Genomic DNA, 22,183 nt, shown 5'->3' with positions numbered 1-22,183 from the left:
ACTGAGTGTCTCTTACTGTTGAGACCTCTTCAGCTACCAGGATGCCCTCTGGGCAAGATCCCTTTCATATGTCCCCAAGCTGATCCTAAATCAGAGTGTCACAACCCGTCCCTGGGATTCACTGCCATCTGCCTGGCCTCTGGAGGGGTCCACAGTTCCTTTTGCAGCCCCAGGCACTGGACCTACGTGTTCACCAATGTGAGGGGATGTATATCAAGCTGAATTTCTTTCTTCTAGGCTTAAGGTTAGGAGGCAGCAGCTGTGTTCACCACCTCTCCCTTGGTGGTGGTGTGAGGTGGGGAGAGGGCACTTACAGTGATGTTCCGTCCAAAGAAATGACTCTCTGAAGTCTCTCTCAGTCTCCACACGCTTACATTTTTGATGTGGAGTCCAATAATCCTTTAATCAGCCATTAACTCATTCCCTTGACAGTTTGGATCCTGTTTGATTCATAACTTGCTTTGATGTACAGAGTCTTTTCTGTCTTGGAACCTCAGTCTAAATTGCCAAGTTAACACCAGGATGATACATAGGTGTGTATCCATCTCTGTTCAAGTGCTCAAATCCTGTGGCCTTCTTTTTCAACCGACAGCTGCAACTGCCTCCCTGGGTGGAAAGGAGAACTCTGCATGGAGACAGTTTCCACCTGTGACCCTGAACATGACCCTCCACACCACTGTAGCAAAGGAGCCACTTGTGTTTCATTGCCTCATGGGTATACCTGTTCCTGTCCTCTGGGAACCACTGGAATCCACTGTGAACAAGGTAAAGCAGAATTTCAACTCCTGCTAATTCACAAATTAACTAAGTCAGTTTCCTTTTTGAAAAGACAATGAAAAATATATAATAATCTTCAGCTTGTGTAAGATCTGGATCTTCTCCACATTACATGCACAGTACAGGATACGAGGGAGTGGGTGGAATAGAGCAGTCTTGTTCTCGCCGTCATAAAGAGAGATGAACACAAGTCATTTCTCTGCTGTCCTCCTTGCTGCCCCATAGCACAAACTCCTCTCCATGGAGCTCACTCACCTAACACTGGCAGAAGGAATGTGGTTCTCTACTGCCCATCATCCCCAAACCGCAAGTGAGAACTCCACACCGCATTTCATGCTTTCTCCTCCTAGAACTTCCCTGACCATCTCTGCCTCCCCCAGCCCTTACAGGCAATATTGATGGGAGGGTTGGTAGAACACAGCCACCTTTAAACCTCCTCAATCACACTGTAACCTTCTCTAGGAAGCCTAGGGCAGGAGAACTCCTCAGGTGAACAGTGACCACAAACACAAGGTCTAAATAGGGACCTTGGAAACTGAGTCTCATGGAAGAAATCAGGAAAGCATATGCTGCTTAATATCTCAAGTCTTGCATGGGGCGCCTGGGTGGCGCAGTTAGTTATACATCCGACTTCAGCTCAGGTCCTGATCTCATGGTTCATAGGTTCAAGCCCCATGTTGCACTCTGTGCTGACAGCTCAGAGCCTTGAGCCTGCTTCAGATTCTGTGTGTGTGTGTCTCTCTCTGCCCCTTCCCTACTCACACTCCATCTGTCTTGTCTCCCTCTCAAAAATAAATAAAACATTTTTAAAAAATATTATCTCAAGGGGCGCCTGGGTGGCTTAGTCGGTTAAGCGTCCGACTTTCGCTTTGGAGCCTGTTTCAGTCTGTGACTCCCTCTCTCTCTGACCCTCCCCTGCTCATGCTGTCTCGCTCTCTCTCTCTCCTAGAAATAAATAAAACATTTTTTAAAAATTAAAAAAAAATTATCTCAAGTCCTACAGCTTCCAAAAATCAATACTTCATATTTTGTCATATTTGGTGTAGCAAATTGGTGTAGCAGCAAAATTGGTCTAGAAGACGACCTCCATAACACCATGCACAGAGTCCTAACAATTCAGCTGTCTCATGGCCCAGGTGTGTTACCATAGGGCTAATCGAATGGCCTGAGTCAGCCAGTCAGGATCCAGCTGCACCACCCAAGTGGGTCCTGTCCTTCATTTTGTTGCCCCCTGCTGGCCCCTGTCTTGTCTAGTTTAAATATCACTAGGGATGATTCTGGATTTGGGGGCTGGCTGGGACTTCAAAGCAGAGTGGCGAGACATCCAAGAAACTCACAGTTAAGGAATCTGATGAGATGAAGCCACAAAAATAGCAGGTAAAACCCTTATGTCCCCCTATCTCCAGGCTTTCTGAGATTGGATAATCTACAATTATTCTCTCCCACCCCACCTTCCACCCAGAAGGTAAAGCTTCAGCCTTTATTTCCCCTATTTAGGAACAGAGGCTGGCATAGAGTCAGGAGCCAATCATCAATTGTGTTATATACACCTTTGCATAATTTGGGGGAGTTATTGTATTCAGATGTGTGGTAAGAACAAATTTAATCTCTCTCAGATCACTTTATCAAATATACTAATGCAAACATTTTTTTATCCTATGTTCTTTGAGATTCTGTGAGTATCAATACTTCCTCCAAAAGTATTGATAAACAGAAGACATTGCAGATTGAGAATACTAGTGATTTAATGACAGAAATTTTTAATCATGTCATAAGGCGTGACTATAAAATAATGAGATGGAGTTTTTGTCTGGCTTATGGAAATGAGTCTTTTTCATAATGACATTGGTGGCAGAGCTTGATCTTGTATAAAGAGCTTGAATTGTATAAAATATTGCCTGTAAGGGCTGGGGGAGGCAGAGATGGTCAGGGAAGTTCTAGGAGGAGAAAGCATGAAATGCGGTGTGGAGTTCTCACTTGCGGTTTGGGGATGATGGGCAGTAGAGAACCACATTCCTTCTGCCAGTGTTAAAGCTGTTCTTAGTTCCTAGAATATGCCACACTCCATATAGAATAGGAATTTTATTCATACTCTTTCCTCTGCCTTATGCATTCATGTTCCCCTCCACACTTAGCTAACACTTACTTATCCTTCAGATTTCAACTCAGACTTTACTTCTTTAGGGAAGCGTTCCCAGATTTCCTCCCTGTCATAGAACTGAGAGCAGTGACCATGCCTGTTTTTGTCTATTGTTGTTGAATTTCTAAAACCCATTATATAGTGCAGATCAAAAAATACATGTATCTGTCACATACAGTTCAACTTACTGGTTCTAAAATAATAAAAACCGATTGTGACAGTTTTCAAGAAATAGTTTCTGACTTTAGTGAAAAGCAAAGTACTTGAAACTTTACCAAGATGATGTACCTTTATTACTCCCAAAGAGATAGCTATTATAAACTGAAAGAAATAAGTTCACAGAAGGGCTAGTGATTATAACAATAGGGCAAGCTAGATTTTTGAAGCGTAAGAGCTCAAATGATGAAAGCCTAGGGGATTAACCCAAAATTTGCTTTAGTGTGTTTATATAAATAAGCAATATTTGAATATATATAAGTTCATGTAGAGAGATGTAGATAAGAGATGATAGATGACAGGTAGGTAGGTATATATCAACTGATCGATCGATAATCGATAGATGGAGAAATAGTGACAGTAATAAAATTATTTCATAGAGTCTACAAACTATGATAAAAGCTGCCAGAAAAATTATGTCAACCTCATAATTTTCCTTCTTCTATTTCCCCATTCCAAGAAACCTTAAGTCTTGGAAAGAAAATCAATCTGTACATGGAACATCTGACTTACAGCTTTCACACCTATCTAGTTTTATGTCCACCTTTTTTTTTTTTTTTTTAAGTTTATTGAGAGGGGCAGAAAGAGAGGGAGAGAGAGAATCTCAAACAGGCTCCACACTGTCAGTACAGAGCCCAACTTGGGGCTTGATCCAGTAACTCTTGGATCATGACCTGAGCTGAAATCAAGAGTCAGATGCTTAGCCAACTGGGCCACTCAGGTGCCCATGACCATCTTTATTGTAAATAAGCCCCACCCCTAATACAAATCAAAACCCATGTTTCTAATCTCTGAATGCAAATCTGATGATGCTGTGGAGGGTAAGGATGGTGAAAGGGTGTCATTTGCCTCAAAATACAGTCTAGCATTAGTAACCTTTGTTCTTTTCTCCTTCCCTTGGAGTAATGCTTATAGAATGGGTTATTCACTAATATATTAAGATTGTTTATGAGTTCCAGACCAAGTGTTGGGAATACTCCCTTAACGAGACAGCTGCCCAGCCAGCTTCCATAAAAGATACATTCTAGTAGGAGGAGTCAAGCAAACACCATATCCACCAGTCAATGAGGAAGAATATAGTTTGAATTAATGCCATAAAGGAAATAAAGAGGAAGAGGAGATAGAAAGTCATTGGAAGACTACATTTTATTTGGGATGGTCAGGAACGTACTAAGTAGGGACATTTGAGCTGAGCTGACATCTAGTGAGAATTATCCATGTGTGAAAGCATGTGGGACAAGTACTCTAGGCAGAGGCTAAACCTAGTAACAGGAAAATATTACTTATTTTAGGGAGAGAAAGGCAGCCAGTATTCCCAGGAGATGGTATTATAAGATGATTTTGGAAAGGCAAGCAGAAGTCAGACCATATAGAGTATTGGAAAACACGGAAAATAATTTTAATTTCATGCTAACAAAATAAGAAGCCTGTGATGATTATAAGCAGGAGATTTGCATCCTGTAACTTGCTTCAAGTAACTCATGATTTTGTTTCTGCTGTGTCCTTTAACTATTTAAGCCTCAGTTTCATTATCTATAAAGTGGCAATAATTAAGTGTGCTCTTCCAAGTGTGCCCCAATATTAGCCATGTGCCCTTCCTCCCACCCCTCCCCCTCGGCTCTGTACCCCAGAGGCCCTCTCAGAGGATTGCATCATTGGGCTCCCATCCAATCTGCCTCCAGTTGAGTTTAGACAATAGAAGTCACAAGTAATCGATGGGAGGGACAGGAGAGTGAGACAGGTTATTTATTTCCCTAGATTCCTTGCTATTAGGTCACCAAAAGTTACCTTTCTCCAAGGACACGGTTTCTGTCAGGAGGTCCTCACCTTCTCCAGCTTCAGGCCTAAGAGTGGAAACAGCTCCCTATTGAGACTAAGCCCAGGGCAACACCCCAGCTCCTGTAGTTTCCCTGAACCCTGCCCACATCTTTGTAAATGGTCTTCATTCCCTTATTTTCAAACTACCCTACATAAGCATACCATCTGTTCATGGCTAAGACTCTCACCGATATAATAACTATGATTTTGCCTACCTTACAAAATTCATGGGAGGCAATGTATATAAAAGTTCTTTATTAAGTATAAAATGCTATAAAATATAAAGTATTATTTTTCCTCTTGTTCTCAAAATCCAAAATTCAGAACAACACTCTAATAAAATAACTCAGCCATATTATTAAACCTACGTTTTGGTATCAAGAGTTCCAGGAGTGTAGAATCATAGGACATCACCAATTATCTTCTAGTCCAACAGTATCAACTTATAAATGAGGAAACTAATGCTCAGAGATATTAAACAATGTACCAAAAGTCTCAGAATCAAGTCTCTTCACTCTCAATCCAGTTATTGGCAGTTGCTTAATAATTAGTTAATAAAGTCATAGCATATTATCAGTGAGTTCACTAAGACTCTATTTCTAGATCTTAGCAGTCCCTTATAATAGCCATTTCATTAAGTAAATATAGCATAGGAAGTGACAATGTAGAGGTAACATATTTATCGTGACTATCATATTGCAGTTATCTAAGAAAGCCTAATAAAGGAGCAGTGTAATCATTAAAATATAAATAACTTCAAAACTAAAATCTGTATTTGAATGAGTCATCAATGGGTAGGATTGAAAAGAACCTTAAAAATCACTTACTTAATCCCAACTCTTCTGCTTTGAAAGAGGTAAAAATCAAAACTCTGAATTAGCAGGGTGCCTAGGTGGCTCAGTCAGTTAAGTGACTGCCTTTTTTTTTTTTTAATGTTTATTTTTGGGAGAGACACAGAATATGAGCAGGGAAGGGGCAGAGAGAGAGGGAGACACAGAATCCAGAGCAGGCTCCAGGCTCTGAACTGTCAGCACAGAGCCCAACACAGGGCTTGAACTCACGAGCTATGAGATCATGACCTGAGCCCAAGTCTGCCATCCAACCGACTGAACCACCCAGGCGCCCTGCAACTGCCTCTTGACTTTACAGTTGTGAGATCAAGCCCTGTGTGGGGCTCCAAGCTAAGCATAGAGCCTGCTTGGGATTCTCTCTCTCCCTCTCCTTTTGTCCCTCCCAGTTTGCCTTCACGGGCACCCTCTCTCTCTCTCTTTTTCTCTCTCTCAAAAACAAAACAAAAACAGAAACAAGAACCTCTAAATTAGTGGGAGTGAGAATTTAAGGCTTCACACTGAGTTTCCCATTACACTGTATTTTTTACATTCATAATCCAAACATATAAACTACCAGTTACGTGAAATGAGTGAAAACCTCTTCAGCCTGTGTCATGCAGAACTGGTTAATAAAATATCTTTGTCCGAGTATTTTAAATACTTTTAAGTATTTTTGAAATTATTTATTTATTTTGAGAGAGAGCGCGAGCAGGAGAGAGGCAAAGGGAGAGAGGGAGAGAGAGAATCCCAAGCAGGCTCCACACACACACACACGCGCGCGCACACACACACACACACACCCCCCAACTCAGGGCTCCATCTCATGAACTGTGATGTGAGATCACGACCTGAGCCAAAATCAACTGTCAGATGCTTGACCACCTGAGCCACCAGGCACCCCAAGATAGTTTTAAGTATTTTAAAGTGTATGTATGTATCTGAGAAGAGGGTGGCTGGGGGAAATTTTCTATACTAGCATTACAGTTTAAGTAGTAAAATTTGATTTTCTCTATCCCTTACTCTTAAGATGTCTGACTAATGGGAAAAAGTGATCTTTCAAGTCCCTTAAAACATTTACCTATAACTGTCAGAAAGAAAAATCCCTTTAAAGACAAGAGAAGGAGAATTTGTGATTGGGATATTTTTCTTTTCAGTATGGCCCCATCTCAAACTCAAGAATTGCACTGAGGTATGGTGCTGAAGTAAGGAAAATATCAACAGACCACTTGAATTCGATGGCTTTAAGGTCACAGCCACCAAAACTGATTCCAAAATATCTGAGCCTAGTTCCAGAAGTGCAGGAATTCATAATGCTCACATTGTCTGGCCCAGAAACCAGCTCAGACGTGTTTTTTAAACACCCAAGGGTCCCAAACCAACTTTACAAATTAAACTGATAAAGAAGGGTGGTCAGCAAACAATAGCATCTGGGTTCAACAGTTCACAGGACTATTGATCTTAATTTAAAAAGAAATAAAAGGATAGGGTAAATATTTTGCAATCTAATTTAGTCATTAAAATATTCTATTTCCAGCAGAACTCTGGTTTACAATTATTTTGCAAGACAGATAATATGCCCAGTTTCTTTTCTCATACACTTGAATCTTGTTCATTTGCTTTTTTTTTCTTTTCTGTTGTAGATGTATTTCCTGTTAGAATCTGTGTTTTACAACTATACATATAACCTTTCCTGAATCATAAAATCTCTCCTCTGGATTTATTTTTCCCACATTATTGGTAAATTGTTTTTTCCTATATACCACTAAATTTCAGCTATTGCAAATTGGTATGCAATTTGACATTTAGCCAAATGAGATTCTATGTGTGTTTTTTAACTTTTAGCCTGGAAGATATAGAAAATGTTTCCAATTTTCTTACATTCTTTAGATACCTACTGCAATTTTTTTTCCTCATTCACTTCTCATTCCCTAAGGTAAAGAAACCCACTCACATGCTGGCACTTAGAATGAAACAGGCAAATGTTCAAGCTATTTAGACAATCTTGATGCCAAGGATACTTTATGGTCCACTCAGCCCTTGGTTTCACTGAAATTAATTCAAGGTCATGAAGAAGCTCAGTTCTTCAAGCCTCCCTGACACATGGGGTCCTTTCCTGGCAAGTCTTTGGTTTTCCTGATAGTAGAGCAAAGAATCCACAGCACTATAGATGGCAATTTCAGGTATTATTACTGCGCCTATTTTCTGATGTTCATTTCCAGGTGCAGTTAGCCATGTGGAAATAGAGCAGGTAATCCACAAGGTTTCCTCATAGAAAATAAAAATGTAGTCTTTATTTCCCCTTTTATTCCCATCTTAATAATTAGTAATGATGTGGTTATATGTATACTAGATCCTCTATCTCTACAATTTTATAATACTTGTAAAAAATAAATAGGAACTAGCTATAATTCCTAGGAACACATATTTTAATTATTTAGTCTTCTTTCTGTGTTCTGTATAAGCTACTAAATCATGAATGAAATGCAGTGAGGAAGTGAATTATATATAACAATTCTAAGATTTATGTAAACAGTAAGCTTTTTGAGTTTCTAAAGGAATAAAGGTTGTAGGTGAGTCTTAGTAGAAAGAAACAGACACAACTGTTTCTTCCTAACCTTGGACTTTGGGCAAGTAAGTTAACTTTCCTGAACATCAGGCTTCTCAAGTGTGAAAAAAAGGTAGAAAAAAGTATGTAAACATCTGTTTGGAGGAAACTTTTGGCCAAAGTCCGGAGAGAGTCCTTCTCTTTGTCAAGTCCTAAGTTAATGATTACTACTCTTTATAAGGTGGTGAGTGAAAGTTAAAAACTATTAAGAGACAGGCATCTATGAGAGGTTTTTCTTCAACAAAGTCCTTCTGATTTTGTATTCAAGATACCATTAATTAATAAACAGAAAGCACTCACAATGAATCTCAGCTCTCTACTGCTAATATTTCCTCCCTTGATACGTTTTACATGTTTAAACATAAATACCCTGTTCGCACAGTGAAAAAATTTTTTATTTTGCTTACAGTCAATTTCTATGGATAGGGTTTGGTTGCCTCTTTGCCTGAGGGAGGTTTGCCCACCTTCTTTTAATCTGAAATGATTGACAGTGCTAAGATCCAACTACAAACTTTACTTTCTAATTTGGGGAACTATTTCTATTTCTAATAGAAATACTGAAAAGTGACAACCCAACTAAAGTTTTCATGATCGTTAAAGATATAAAGATTGCAAAATATTATTTCATGTTTTTCTTTTGTTATAATCTGAGGCCAACACAGTACCTAGCACACTGGGAAGCACTCCATTGATTCTTCTTCCTCTGTAGGAGGGGGCTAAAGTATTAGATTACACTTACGTTAAATGCAGGTCACATCCACGTAGATATTTTGATCCATTTTATTTTAAAAATAGGAGTTATTCTTAAATATTCTTTTTTTAAAAATGTTTATTTATTTTTGAGAGAGAGCACAGGTGGAGGAGTAGCAGAGAGAGTGGGACCAAGGATCCAAAGTGGGCTCCATGCTGACAGCAGAGAGCCCGATACAGGGCTCAAACTCACAAACCGTGAGATCATGTCCTGAGCAGAAGTCAGATGCTTCACTCACCGAGCCCCTCCAGGTGCCCCATGTTAGTCTTAAGTATTCTTAAGTTAAAATATTTTAAACTTCCTAGTTTGAAAAGATAGTAGTTTATTATATAAAAGATGTTTTAAAAGATTTCAAAGTATCTTGGTCAACATAGTAACATAAACTTTTTAAAATGACCAAAAAAAATATTTTTTAAAACCCTTGTCCTCTAAAAAAATATAGCTGATTATTAAATATTTAAAAAATATCTTTATTGAGGAGCCACTCAAGCCACATGAAGAGATCCAAAGCATTATCAGATAGGGGAGTCCCCCCTTTCAAAGAACCAATGACTCATGGAGACCAGGAAAAAGTCTGTGAAAATCAAATCAAAATATATAATTTACAGTCAGGGAAAAGAGGAAGAAATATTCCAGAGTATTGACTGCTTTAATTGCTAGACAAATGATACAATATGTGCATTATTTCCAGCTACTGAGACCAGAAAAGTCATTAAAAACCAATGGAATTAGGGGCACCTGGGTTGCTCAGTCAGTTGTCTGATTTTGCTCAGGTCATGATCTCATGGTTCCCAAGTTCAAACCAGCATCAGGCTCACTGCTGTCAGCACAGAGCCTGCTTCAGATCCTCTGTCCCTCCTTCTCTCTCTGTTCCTCCCCCGCCCACATTCTCTTTCTCAAAAATAAACATTTTTTTAAAAAAGCAATGAGGGGGTGCCTGGGTGGCTCAGTAGGTTGGGCATCTGACTTCGGCTCAGGTCATGATCTCACAGTTGGTTACGTTCAAGCCCCACATCGGGCTCTTGTGCTGACAGCTCAGAGCCTGGAGCCTGCTTCGGATTCTGGGTCTCTCTGCCCCTCCCCAGCTTGTGTGTTCTCTCTCTCTCTCTTGTTCAAGAATAAATAAACTTTAAAAGAAAACAATGGAATTAAATGAACGGTCAAAGAATAGGTAAGATTAGTATAGACTTATGGGATAGTAAGGTAGCTTTCCTAAGAGTAAGAACCACTGCAGCAAAGCATGGGGAAGAATGGAATCATGCAATTACAAGTGTGAGTAAACCTCTTCATCTGAAAAGGAAATTTATGGAGAACCTGGGTAGCTCAGTTAGTTAAGCGTCGAACTCTTGACTTCATCTCAGGTCTTGATCTTACAGTTTGTAAGTTTGAGCCCCAGCATTTGGCTCTGCACTGACAATGTGGATGGAGCCTGCTTGGGATTCTCTCTCATCCTCCCTCTCTACACTTCCCCTGTGTGTATGCAATGTTTCTCTCTTTATCCCAAAATAAATTTAAAAAAAAATAAACATTACTTTGGATATCAATTATGTCAGCCAACTTTTTGACAGTCAAGGCATAGCAAAAAGTTAAAAATTAAGATCTCTGTAAAAGTCTAGGTATCCTGGTTATTAATTGAGTTACATGTTATATGCTTTACTTCATTTACATGCTTTATTTTTCAGATTTATAAGTGAGAAATTTGGTGTTTTAGTATAAAAATTAAAAAGTTTGACATCTGTTCAAACCCCAAAATTCTCCAAGAAACATGCAGTAGAACACCTCTTCCTAGAAGATTTTGAGAGCAGGAACCACCAGATGTCTCTATCATAAAACAATCTTGTGATTTTATTGAATACTTAATTTTTAAGCAACACTCCATTTTGATGGGCCTCCATAGATCATTTAAAACCAAATAGCCACCCAAATAACTAAATGACTTAAACAATTAAATAGTGTTATTCAGCATTATCCATCTGGGTGCTAAAGAAAGTCCGCCTAAAGGGATGGTTTTATTTTATTTTATTTTTGATAATTGATACTTAATCATTCCTTCTGTTAGCAATTAACCAACAGGTCCAATTGCTCATTCACACCACTCCCAGTAGACTCTAGTAATAATCTAACAAAGAAAAAGGATGTTTAGCTTCCATTTTTACTACAATAACAAGGTGTGTGCTTAGTTAATCTAAAATTTGTCCAACTGCTTAAGTTAAAATGGAGAGGTAAGTACTTAAGACTTCACATAGTTAAGGATGGGAAAGAGGTGACTTCTATCCATTAGGTTCTAACAAATTAAGAAGCTACAGTGAAGTCATATGCACTTATCCATAGATCTTAAAGGCAAATAATAGATTAATAAACACTATAAAAACGATTTTTATCTCTTTACTGACTAGAACACAGCTATGGTACAGTATAACTGTGGCTAAAATCAAAATCTTTTGCATTAAACATAATGAAATTGAAAGTATAAAATGGAGAGCCCTAAAGCTATAGCTTGCTAAGAACAAAGCAGATGTGCATCAGTGAGGAATATTAGTTTCACCTCTTAGGTTTATAAGATGTGGAGGTTGAGAGCCATTTATTTATTGAATAGGCTATGCTTTGAGTCCATCAAGAGAAACAGTGTTCTGGGAATTAAGTAATCTATTTTAGGAATCTTGAGGTCCACAACTAAGAACAGAAACATTTGGTAGTAAAACAACCACCTTCACTGGGACATGTTCAATTTAAAGTGATTAGAAATGTGTTAAAAAAAAAAAAAAAGTTGCTAAATCCAAGGTGGGGAGGTAGTGAAATTTTTAATGCATGACGGGAATGTTGCAGAGCTTTTACAGAGAAATGCATGCATTAAAAGCAGAGATGTAGATCGACAAGATGGTAGACTAGGAAGCTACAAGCTCTCCTTTCCCCACAGACACTAACAACAACAAATGGACCATCATACCTCTATGAGAATTCTAGACACCATCTGAGAAGCTACAGTACCCAGGCCATAATTGTGGAAAGGCTGGTAGAGCTGAAAAATTATCATTTTGCATCCAAGTAAAGACTTACTCAGGCTAGAATCATCAGTGGATGTTGAATCTAGGGGTAGTTTTAATGAATAGTAGATATGATGGGTCACCTGGTGGCTCAGTCGGTTAAGCACCAGCTTTGGCTCAGGTCATTCTCTCACAGTTCATGAGTTCGAGCCCTGCATCGGGCTCTGTGCTGACAGGTTGGAGACTGGAGCCTGCTTCAGGTTCTGTGTCTCTGCCCCTCCCCTGAGTATGCTCTGTCTCTTTTAATGTTTGTTTATTTTTGAGACAGAGCATGCGCAGGGGAGGGGCAGAGAGAAGAGAGAGGCACAGAATCCGAAGCAGGCTCCAGACTTTGAGTTGTGAGCACAGAGCCCGATGAGGGGCTCGAACCCACAAGCAGCGAGATCATGACCTGAAGTCAGACACTTAACCGACTGAACCACCGAGGCCCCCTTGAAGAACAACTTTTTTAAATGAGTGGTAGATATGCATGGTCTTACAGTATTTCCTCACAGACTGCATATGAATTGCAGGAAAGAAAAAATAAAGCCACAATTATACAATGGAATATTATACAGTGGAAAAAAATCATTCACCTCACCAGTAAGGGACAGAGATATCATGTCCCTCCATACAAGATACTCTAAGAGGAATCCATCATCATCTATGAAGTATTTCAGCCAAGAATGCATAACCTGAATCTAACTATGAAGAGATACCAGTCAAATCCAAAATATTAAACATTCTTTTCAAACAGAAGAAGAAACTATTCTTCAAAACTGTCAAGGTCATAAAAATAATGAAAGGCTGTGGAAATGTCGGTTAAAAGACATGTAAAGACAACTCAATGCAACATCTCAGTTTAGATGCAATTTTATACTTTAGAGGAAAATACCATAAAGGATATTCGTATCAACTGAAAAAAACTGAAATATGAATATTAGATAAAGGTATAGTATTAACATTACATTTATTAAAGGTAATAACTGTACGGTGGTTATATATAAAGAGAATATCTTTAGGTTGTTAGGTGCGAAGAGCCATGATGTATGGAACATGCCCTTAAATGATTCAGAAAAAAAATATAGATAGATAGAGCTACATGAAGGGCTTGAAAATTAACTAAAGATAAATATGGGTATAATATTCGTTGTACTAGTTGTATTTTTTCAATTTCCTATAAATTAAAAATTACTTTCAAACAAGAGGGTAAAAGTAACTAATTTTATTTTTATTTTATTTTATTTATTTCTAGGAGAGAGATAGAGAGACAGCGTGAGCAGGGGAGGGTCAGAGAGAGAGGGAATCACAGACTGAAACAGGCTCCAGGCTCTGAGCTGTCAGTCAGCACAGAGCCGACGCGGGGCCCGAACCCACGAACCGCGAGATCATGACCTAAGCGAAAGTCGGACGCTTAACCGACTAAGCCACCCAGGCGCCCCTAAAAATAACTAATTTTAAAAAAGAAAGTATGCCGTAACTTGATTAAATTGGAAATTCTGTTCTCCTATATTGGCTTAATATTGGTTTCTTTTCTTCCTCTCAGAGAAAATATTCTAAAGTTCTTTAAATACTATTCAGAGAATCTGGGGGCATGAATGTGTTTATTGGCAAGATATTAAGTCAGAGGTTATCGGAATCACTGCAATGAGATTACTCTTGACTTTTCTGGTTGTCTGTTTCTGCTGAGAACAAAATGTGTCCTATATACCCACAAGTCTAAAAATAGTTTATGGCTACATTTCAACTATATGAACATGCTGGAAAAAGCAAAACTATGGAGACAGTAAAAATATTGGTGATTACCAGTGGTTAAGGAGGGGAAAATGGGCAAAGCACAGAGGATTTATTTTTAAGTTTATATGAGAGAGAGTGTGTGTGCAAGAGAGAGCAGGGGAAAAGCAGAGAGAGAGAGAGAGGGAGGGAGAGAGAATTCCAAGCAGGCTCTGCACTGACAGTGGAGCTTGATCTCATGACCTGTAAGATCATGACCTGAGCCTGTATCAAGAGTTGGACTCTTAACCGACTTAGACACTCAGGTGCCCCCAGAGGATTTTTAAAACAGTAAAACTACTCTGTATGAAACTATAATGGTAGATACGTGTCATTATACATTTGTCAAAATACACAGAATGTACACCGAAAATGACCCTTAATGTAAGGCAAGGACTTTGGATGATAATGATACGTCAATGTAGGTCCATCAGTTTTAACAACTGTACAACCCAATAGCAGGATGTTGACAGTGAAGAGATTATATATGTGAGGTTATATATGTGGAGGAGGGTAGTATATGGAAACTATACCTTCTGCTCAGTTTTGCTATGAACCTAAAATTTCCCTAAAGATACAGTTTATATTTAAAAATACTGTGCAATAGCACGTAGTATAATAGTATAAGAAGCAATAAGCAAAATATGCTAATATCAGAGTCTCATGAAGATAATTATTGAGTGATAAAAGTACCTTATGCATAGTTTGTATATAATATGGTTTCTTTTATGTGAAATAAATCAGATGCTAGATATACACACACATTAATTGTATGTGCATCAGAAAATAAAGTCTGGCTACATATTCAGTAAACTGTTAACAGTGGCTTATGGGAATTAAGAGAGAAAGAACAGTGGAATGTCATCTTTTTACTTTACATCCTTTCATACTGTTTAAATGATTTCAAAAGGAATCTCACTTTTTGACTCTTGAATGCTGAGAAAAAACTGAGGACTGATGGATGTGGGGGGAAGATGGGCACGGAGGGGGGCACTTGTGGGGATGAGCACTGGGTGTTATATGGAAACCAACTTGACAATAAACTATTTGTAAAAAAAAAAAAAAAAAAAAAGACTCTCACTTTTTAAACTATCCTTGTATTCTTAAACCTTAATTCAGTGTTTATGAAAATATGGCCCAAGTAACACCTATGCCAGAAACACCTGGGTGTTTATTAAAATATACTTCCTAGACCCATCTCAGCTTTACTAAGGGTCTGGTCTAGGAGTGAGGAATAGGACTTTATACTGTTAGGAATCATACTGGGAGATTCTGAACTGCAATAAGTCAAAATGAATGGTGTATTGCTTAAAAACCAGCAAATGCCAACACCTTTTGGATAAACACCACCAGTTACCTATCAACTGAAGGACACCAATACAGGCCTAGTCCAAAGGGAGACTAGGCAAAATAACTAGGTCAATGATTAAATACATGTGGTGAACCAGCTAAGAAGCACTGTCACATTATAAAATGAGGCACAAAGAATCTATAGATATCAGAGAGATAAATACTGCCAAATATTCAGAACTTTTCCTTCTTCCTCTCATAAACACACAGAAGCAACAAGTATTTATAATATCTGACGTATTATAAATCTATATAATGATTCTACTTCAATTCATACTGAAATGAATTTACTTAAACTTACCATAAAGGAAACCCAAAGATTAGTACTTTCTGAAGAAATACAGATCTAAAGTATTGCCAAGTAAACTGATACTTATTTCCATTTATATAGTCACTTTAAACATACCTTGACTTGATTACATTCTACATTTTCTCACACCATACACAAAAATAAACTCAAAATGGATAAAGGACCTGAGTGTGAGACAGGAAACCATCAAAACCCTAGAGGAGAAAGCAGAAAACAACCTCCTTGGCCTCAACCACAGCAATTTCTTACTTGACACACCCCCAAATGCTAAAGTGACACATCCCCAGAGTGGCTAAAATGAACACATCAGGAGACTCTAGATGCTGGCGAGGATGTGGAGAAACGGGCACCCTCCTACACTGTTGGTGGGAATGTAAACTGGTACAGCCCCTCTGGAAAACAGTGTGGAGGTTCCTCAGGAAACTAACAATAGAACTCCCCTAGGACCCAGCAATAGCACTGCTAGGAATTTACCCAAGGGATACAGGAGTGCTGATGCATAGGGGCACATGTACCCCAATGTTCATAGCAGCACTCTCCACAATAGCCAAAACATGGAAAGACCCTAAGTGTCCATCAACAGATGAATGGATCAAGAAGATGTGGTTTATCTATACCATGGAATACTACATGGCAATGAGAAACAATGAAATCTGGCCATGTGTAGCAACATGGATGGACCTTGAGGGTGTTATGCTGAGCGAAATAAGTCAGGCAGGGAAGGACAAATGTCATATGTTTGCACCTATAGGTGGATTAAGAGGAACTTAACGGAGGACCATGGGGGCGGAGAAGGGGAAAAACAGTTGGGGAGAGGGAGGGAGGCAAACCATGAGACTCTTGAATGCTGAGAGAACAAACTGAGGGCTGATGGGGGCGGGGGAGAGGGGAAGGAGGGTGAAGGGCATGGAGGAGGGCACCTGTGAGGATGAGCACTGGGTGTTATATGGAAACCAACTTGACAAACGGTTTTTAAAAAATAAAAATAAACTCACCCATAAAAAAAAAAAAATAAGGTCTAAAAACTAAAGAATAATTAGTCGGTTAAGCGTCCGACTTTCGCTTAGGTCATGATCTCGCGGTTCGTGGGTTCGGGCCCCACGTCGGGCTCTGTGCTGACTGCCAGCTCAGAGCCTGGAGCCTGTTTCAGTCTGTGACTCCCTCTCTCTCTGACCCTCCCCTGCTCACGCTGTCTCGCTCTCTCTCTCCTAGAAATAAATAAAGCATTAAAAAAAAAAAAAAGAATAATTCATATAGTAGTATCTTCTATCTTGCACAATTGGAATAATCTTTTTGAAAGCATTTTCGGGGCACCTGGGTGGCTCAGTTAAGCCACCGACTTCAGTTTGAGTCATCCTCACAGTCTGTGAGTTCGAGCCCTGCGTCAGGCTCTATGCTGACAGCTCAGAGCCTGGAGCTGCTACGGATTCTATGTCTCCCTCTCTCTCCGCCCCTCCCCCACTTTTGCTCTATCTCTGTCTCCCAAAATTAAATTTAAAAAATAAAAAATTCTTGAAAGTATTTTTGATGTAAGACATTCCCAAGAATCTCAATATTTTGAGATAATAAAACATTCTCCTAATCTATGCATCTGATGCCTCTCTATAATATAATCAATCTAGAGCAGAGGATCTGTGCCACACAGTACCAGCCAAAGGAGCATAGATACCAGAATAGAAGGCGAAGGCTTTTTAATAATTGGCCCCATTCCAAAAAGCCACATTTAGTGGGATTAGAACAGATTTATCATGGTTCAATGTATTTAGCAAGGAGCAACTATTGGAAGATAGGTAAGTTCTTAAATGACAAAATTATGTAAGTATACTGTATTTATGAGCAATACTGGTTGTTTTTTAATTCATGTTTTTGCTTTGTTAGCTTTATATATAAGTGATCCATCTTTCAGAAGCCATGAATTATCCTGGATGTCTTTTGCTTCCTTCCATATTCGGAAAAAGACACATATTCAATTGCAGTTTCAGCCTCTTTCTGCAGACGGCATCTTATTTTATGTTGCACAGCACTTAAAAGCACAATCAGGTAAAGCTGGTGGGATATTTGCAGGGGAAAAAAATCCTAATGAATTCCTAATTAAGTAACATATAATATTTTTATTTTTTTAGGTCACCTAGCCTATAAAATATGTAAACATTTGACACTTCTAATGTTCTGTTATCACTGCAAGTGTATGTTTATGAATTGACTCTCTAAATATAAATTTTAATAAAATAGCAAGAGGTATGTTAGAATTGAAGTTAGCAGAATTCACATATAGTATATTCTCAATCCCATCAAAAAAGAGTTTGAAGCCAATCATAATAGTCCTATGTCAAAAGGAACAAAATATGTATATAAAGGAAAGGAAGTCATGACTAATGTGTTTCCAGTAAATCCATCTACATTTATAGCACTAAAAACTTTAAGTTATTCTGTTATCTAAATAGTAAACCTAGGATTTGCATTCCAAACTAGGTTGGTAAAAATATTTTTGACTATAAAAGTAGCACAATCATTGCAAAACAATATGGAATAAAAATATCCATGTATTATGTTCCAGTTGAAAAATTGTTTTTGAGGTTTTGGGTTTTTTTAAGTCTTTTTGAGAGAGAGCACATGAGCAGGACAGGGACAGAGAGAGATTGAATCCCAACCAGGTACTCAGCTGACAGCGCAAAGCCTGATTCAGGGCTTGAATTCACGAACCATGAGATCATGACCTAAGCTGAAATCAGATGCTGAACTGACTGAGCCACCCAGGGGCCCCTTGAATTTTTATTACGTTACTATTGGTTTCCATTTTCCATTTTCATATGTTTTTCTCCAGAATTCTGACAAAGACCTTTGCATTTATAGTTACAATTCTATTGAAAATTATATAAATTTTACATTTGGCTTTTCTTTCATCATCTTTCTCAGAAAATGAAATTTTGGTATTGGGAGATAATTAAATCAGCTTATTTTGTTTCCCATAGTCAACAAAAAAGGTACCCTGATTTTCACAATCCAATCTAATTGTTTTAACGGTGTCTTAATATTTTGCTAACTGATTAGAATATCATAGAATTAGACTAAAGTGTTTCCATCCCAATGCACTGGTGAAATACCTTCAAAATAATTTCAAGGAGAAAAGACAATTTCAATGAAAAAAAAGAACATTATTGAGCTACAAAATATACATTAGAAATTTGTTTTCCTACGAGTTGATATTTTAAATTCATGCTTAAATCTCCCTGTGAAAATGCTAAAAGGAAGAATTGTACATAAACAGAAAATCTCTACTTATAAATCAAGAGACATTAAATGATAATCAGCTGTAGGAATGCCTGTGTGGCTTAGATGGTTAAGCATGCATCTCTTGATTTCAGTTCCGGTCATGATCTCATGGTTTGTGGGTTTGGGCCACGTGTAGGGCTCTGTGCTGACAGCTTGAGCCTGCTTGGGAATCTCTTTCTCCCTCTCTCTCTGCCCTCACCCCCCACTCATGCTCTCTTTCTCTCTCTCCTTCTCTCAAAATCAACTTTAAAAAAATCAGCTTTAGTTATGTTGCTCATAAAAAATCTCAACTTTAACCTTTGTATGATAAGGGCATAAAATCAAGATATATGTGGAACTGTATCGGCCAAGAATGTTGTACTATAGTCTTATAATTAGTACACTACATACATATTTGTGTTTATGTATGTAAAATAAAAAGCTCATACACGTTAACACACATAGGAGAGCATGAGCACATTTTCTTACATCTGTTATTAAATGGTACTGTATTTCAAATCACGTCAAGATTTTCCTTTTCTCTTAAGACACTTTTTACAAAAAGAGATAAAAATAGATTTATTACTTTCATGTCATGGTTGGTGCTGCATTTGACACTTCTATTAGGAAATCATGAAAACTGTAAAATATTAAAAATCTAAGCTTGACATTCTCAGACTTAAGATTAACCAAAAGGTACTTATCAGATGAAAAGCATAAACTTATTAGTGTTCAATTGGTGTAATACAGTGGTAAAGTATGTTTCGTATATTTAAAGTTGCATAAAAGACAAGTGATGATTTTGTACTTTTTACTTTCTTTAAGAGTTATGTCTAATGTAAACCTTAATTAAGCCTTCTAGCTGATTCTCTGCTAAGAGGAACTTTCAATAGAAAGTGCCCACTTACTATACAATGTAAAAATGACAAATTTAGATGTCAACAACCAATTGGGTTTTTATATGTAGAAGACTAAATTCTCAATTAATAAAGTATCTGTGTCTATTTAGAGGTTAATAATTTTAATAATCTCACATAATATAAAATCAAAAACAAAATGATAATTTCAAAAGTATCCTAGTTAATTTTAGATCTTTGATTTTGGAAATAAATTTTAAATAAATCCTTGGCACCCGTTTATCCATTGCTGTTAAGTATTTAATATCTTAAAGTGAATGTGGGGCACCTGGGTGGCTCAAGTCGGTTAAGCATTGGACTTTGGCTCAGGTCACAATCTCACAGTTCATGAGTTTGAGCCCCACCTCCAGTGAGTCCCACTTCTCNCCTCTCCCCCCCCCCCCCCAAAAAAAAAAAAAAAAAAAAAAAAAATGACCCTGTGTGGTGTTTAGGAAAAAGTGTTTTGATACATAAAAATTATGTTAAGCACAAATTGATCATGGACAGCCTGAATTCATCTTGATATAGTTATAACCTTCACAAATGTTTTTAAAAAGCCTAGTCAAGTTGGCAATTTGACCAGTGATACTATAGGTTGCAGCTTTAGCTTTCTTAATCATTTTTTACTTTTGTTTTTTTAAAGTTTATTTATTTTGAGGTGGAGGAGAGGCAGAGAGAGCAAGAGAGAATATCCCAAGCAAGCTCCACACTCAGCTCGGAGCACCCCCCATGGGGCTCTGTCTCACAACAGTGAGACTAGGACCTGAGCCGAAATCAAGATGTAGATGTTTAACAGACGAAGCCACCCAGGCATTCCTAAAGGTGATTTCTAAATGCAATAGTTGTTTGTTTTGCATCTAATTATGTGCCAGGTGCTATGCTAGGTGCTAGGGACAACCACTGGGCCAAATCAGACACAGACCCTGATTCCATGAAGCTAGCAAGCTAGTCGATGAGGCAGCTGTTAAATAATCATGGATGTAATGACAGATTATAGTCACTAAAAATTCTCTATGAGGAAAGTGATTAAGAGAATCATACGTTGCATGGGCTCATATAGTTTTCTAAAGTCGAAATCCTAGGTGTAGGACTCTAGACCTGCTACCTCTCCCAGCCATCTTAGAATAATGGTCTGAGGTGGGCCACAACGGGGAGTAGAAGGAAAGGACACTGGGGGAGAGATGTGAGGTAGTGTTGCACTGCCCAAGGAGAAACGAAGGAATAGCATGTGCCAAGAAATCTCCCTGGGTAAGAAAAGAAATTTTATTGGTTGTGAAATTTTAGGGAGAAGAGAAAATGCAATCTTGAGGAGGATAGCTGCAGGATTTGTTATACAAACCACTTTGCTCACCTCTTGAAGCAGTTTTACCATTGAAGAGCCACATTCTTTTCTTGGCACATAGAGTTGCATTTACCTTTCTTCTGAATGCCTCACTGCAACTTCATACACAGGTTAGATCATATTTATTCAGATTTGTTCCCAGAGGACTATGTAATTATAAAATTAAACACTGTGAAGGAGAGAAATGTGGTGCTATTAATCAAACAATAAAAAACCTGACCAGCTCTGTGGAATCACAGAACACTTCTCTGAAGAAGTGACATTTGATCTCAGACCTGAAGGATAGTAGAAGTTCCCTAGATGATGTGGGAGGGGGTGGAGTGTTCCAAGAAAAAGAAAACAAATGTGCACAAAGGTCCGGAGACAAGAACAAGGTCAGTGTCACTGAAGTAAAGAGAGTGGAGGAAGAGGGAGAATACATTCCAGGTGAAGCTAGAGAAAGGGGCTGGGAGGAGCAGGGCACTTGTGGGGATGAGCACTGGGTGTTATGTGGAAACTAATTTGACAATAAACTATTTGTAAAATAAATAAATAAATAAATAAAAGCTGAGTTGGCCACCTGGTTNGCCCAGCCTCTCTAGATGTTAAAGATTTTAGGCTTTTATCTCAACAACAGTGAATGCCATTAAAGGGTAGTAAAATGACCAGGTCTCTTCACATGAAAAGATCACTTTAGTTTCAGTTTAGATTAGAAATTCAATTAGGAAGGAAGAGTGAGGAGGCTTTAGCAAATAGATTAAGCTAGAAACAAAGCTAGTACACCAAACGAAGATGGCAAAGGCAGGCAGAATCAAGATGTTTGCAGTGAACCAGAATGTTAATAAATCTCTTTGATTAGAGACCAGTCTTTGATAGACTGATTATGTGTGGAACCAAAAAAATATATAGAATCAGAGATCACAGATAAATTTTTGGTTTGAAGAACTGGATGGAGGATGAGGCAGTGACTCACTGTGTTTGGAAAGACTGGAAGATGCCAGGTGTATAGGAGAAAGTTCACAAACTCAGATATGAAATTTGGAGAGATCTCAACTAGGGATTTGTGTAGTTGAGAACAGAACTTGATGCCAAGGATGTGGCTGAAACTTTTTCACAACACC

At 38.3% G+C, this 22,183-nt stretch overlaps 1 protein-coding gene across 1 annotated transcript in view; it reads left to right on the top strand.

The window, feature by feature from the left end:
- The window catches only part of EYS (EGF-like photoreceptor maintenance factor), a 730,244-nt gene that overhangs the window by 705,294 nt on the left and 2,767 nt on the right, over nucleotides 1-22,183 (top strand). Inside the window, exons 17-18 of the mRNA XM_077769091.1 lie at nucleotides 593-765; nucleotides 17,472-17,633. Coding sequence (XP_077625217.1) covers nucleotides 593-765; nucleotides 17,472-17,633 — 335 coding nt within the window. The remainder of the gene's footprint in view (nucleotides 1-592; nucleotides 766-17,471; nucleotides 17,634-22,183) is intronic.

This window comes from Crocuta crocuta, unplaced genomic scaffold (genome assembly GCF_008692635.1).
Source record: "Crocuta crocuta isolate KB4526 unplaced genomic scaffold, BGI_CrCroc_1.0 scaffold205, whole genome shotgun sequence".
In the NCBI taxonomy this organism is placed as follows: Eukaryota; Metazoa; Chordata; class Mammalia; order Carnivora; family Hyaenidae; genus Crocuta; species Crocuta crocuta.
The sequence above is the reverse complement of the archived record's forward strand: the minus strand, read 5'-3'. Positions and strand labels throughout refer to the sequence as shown.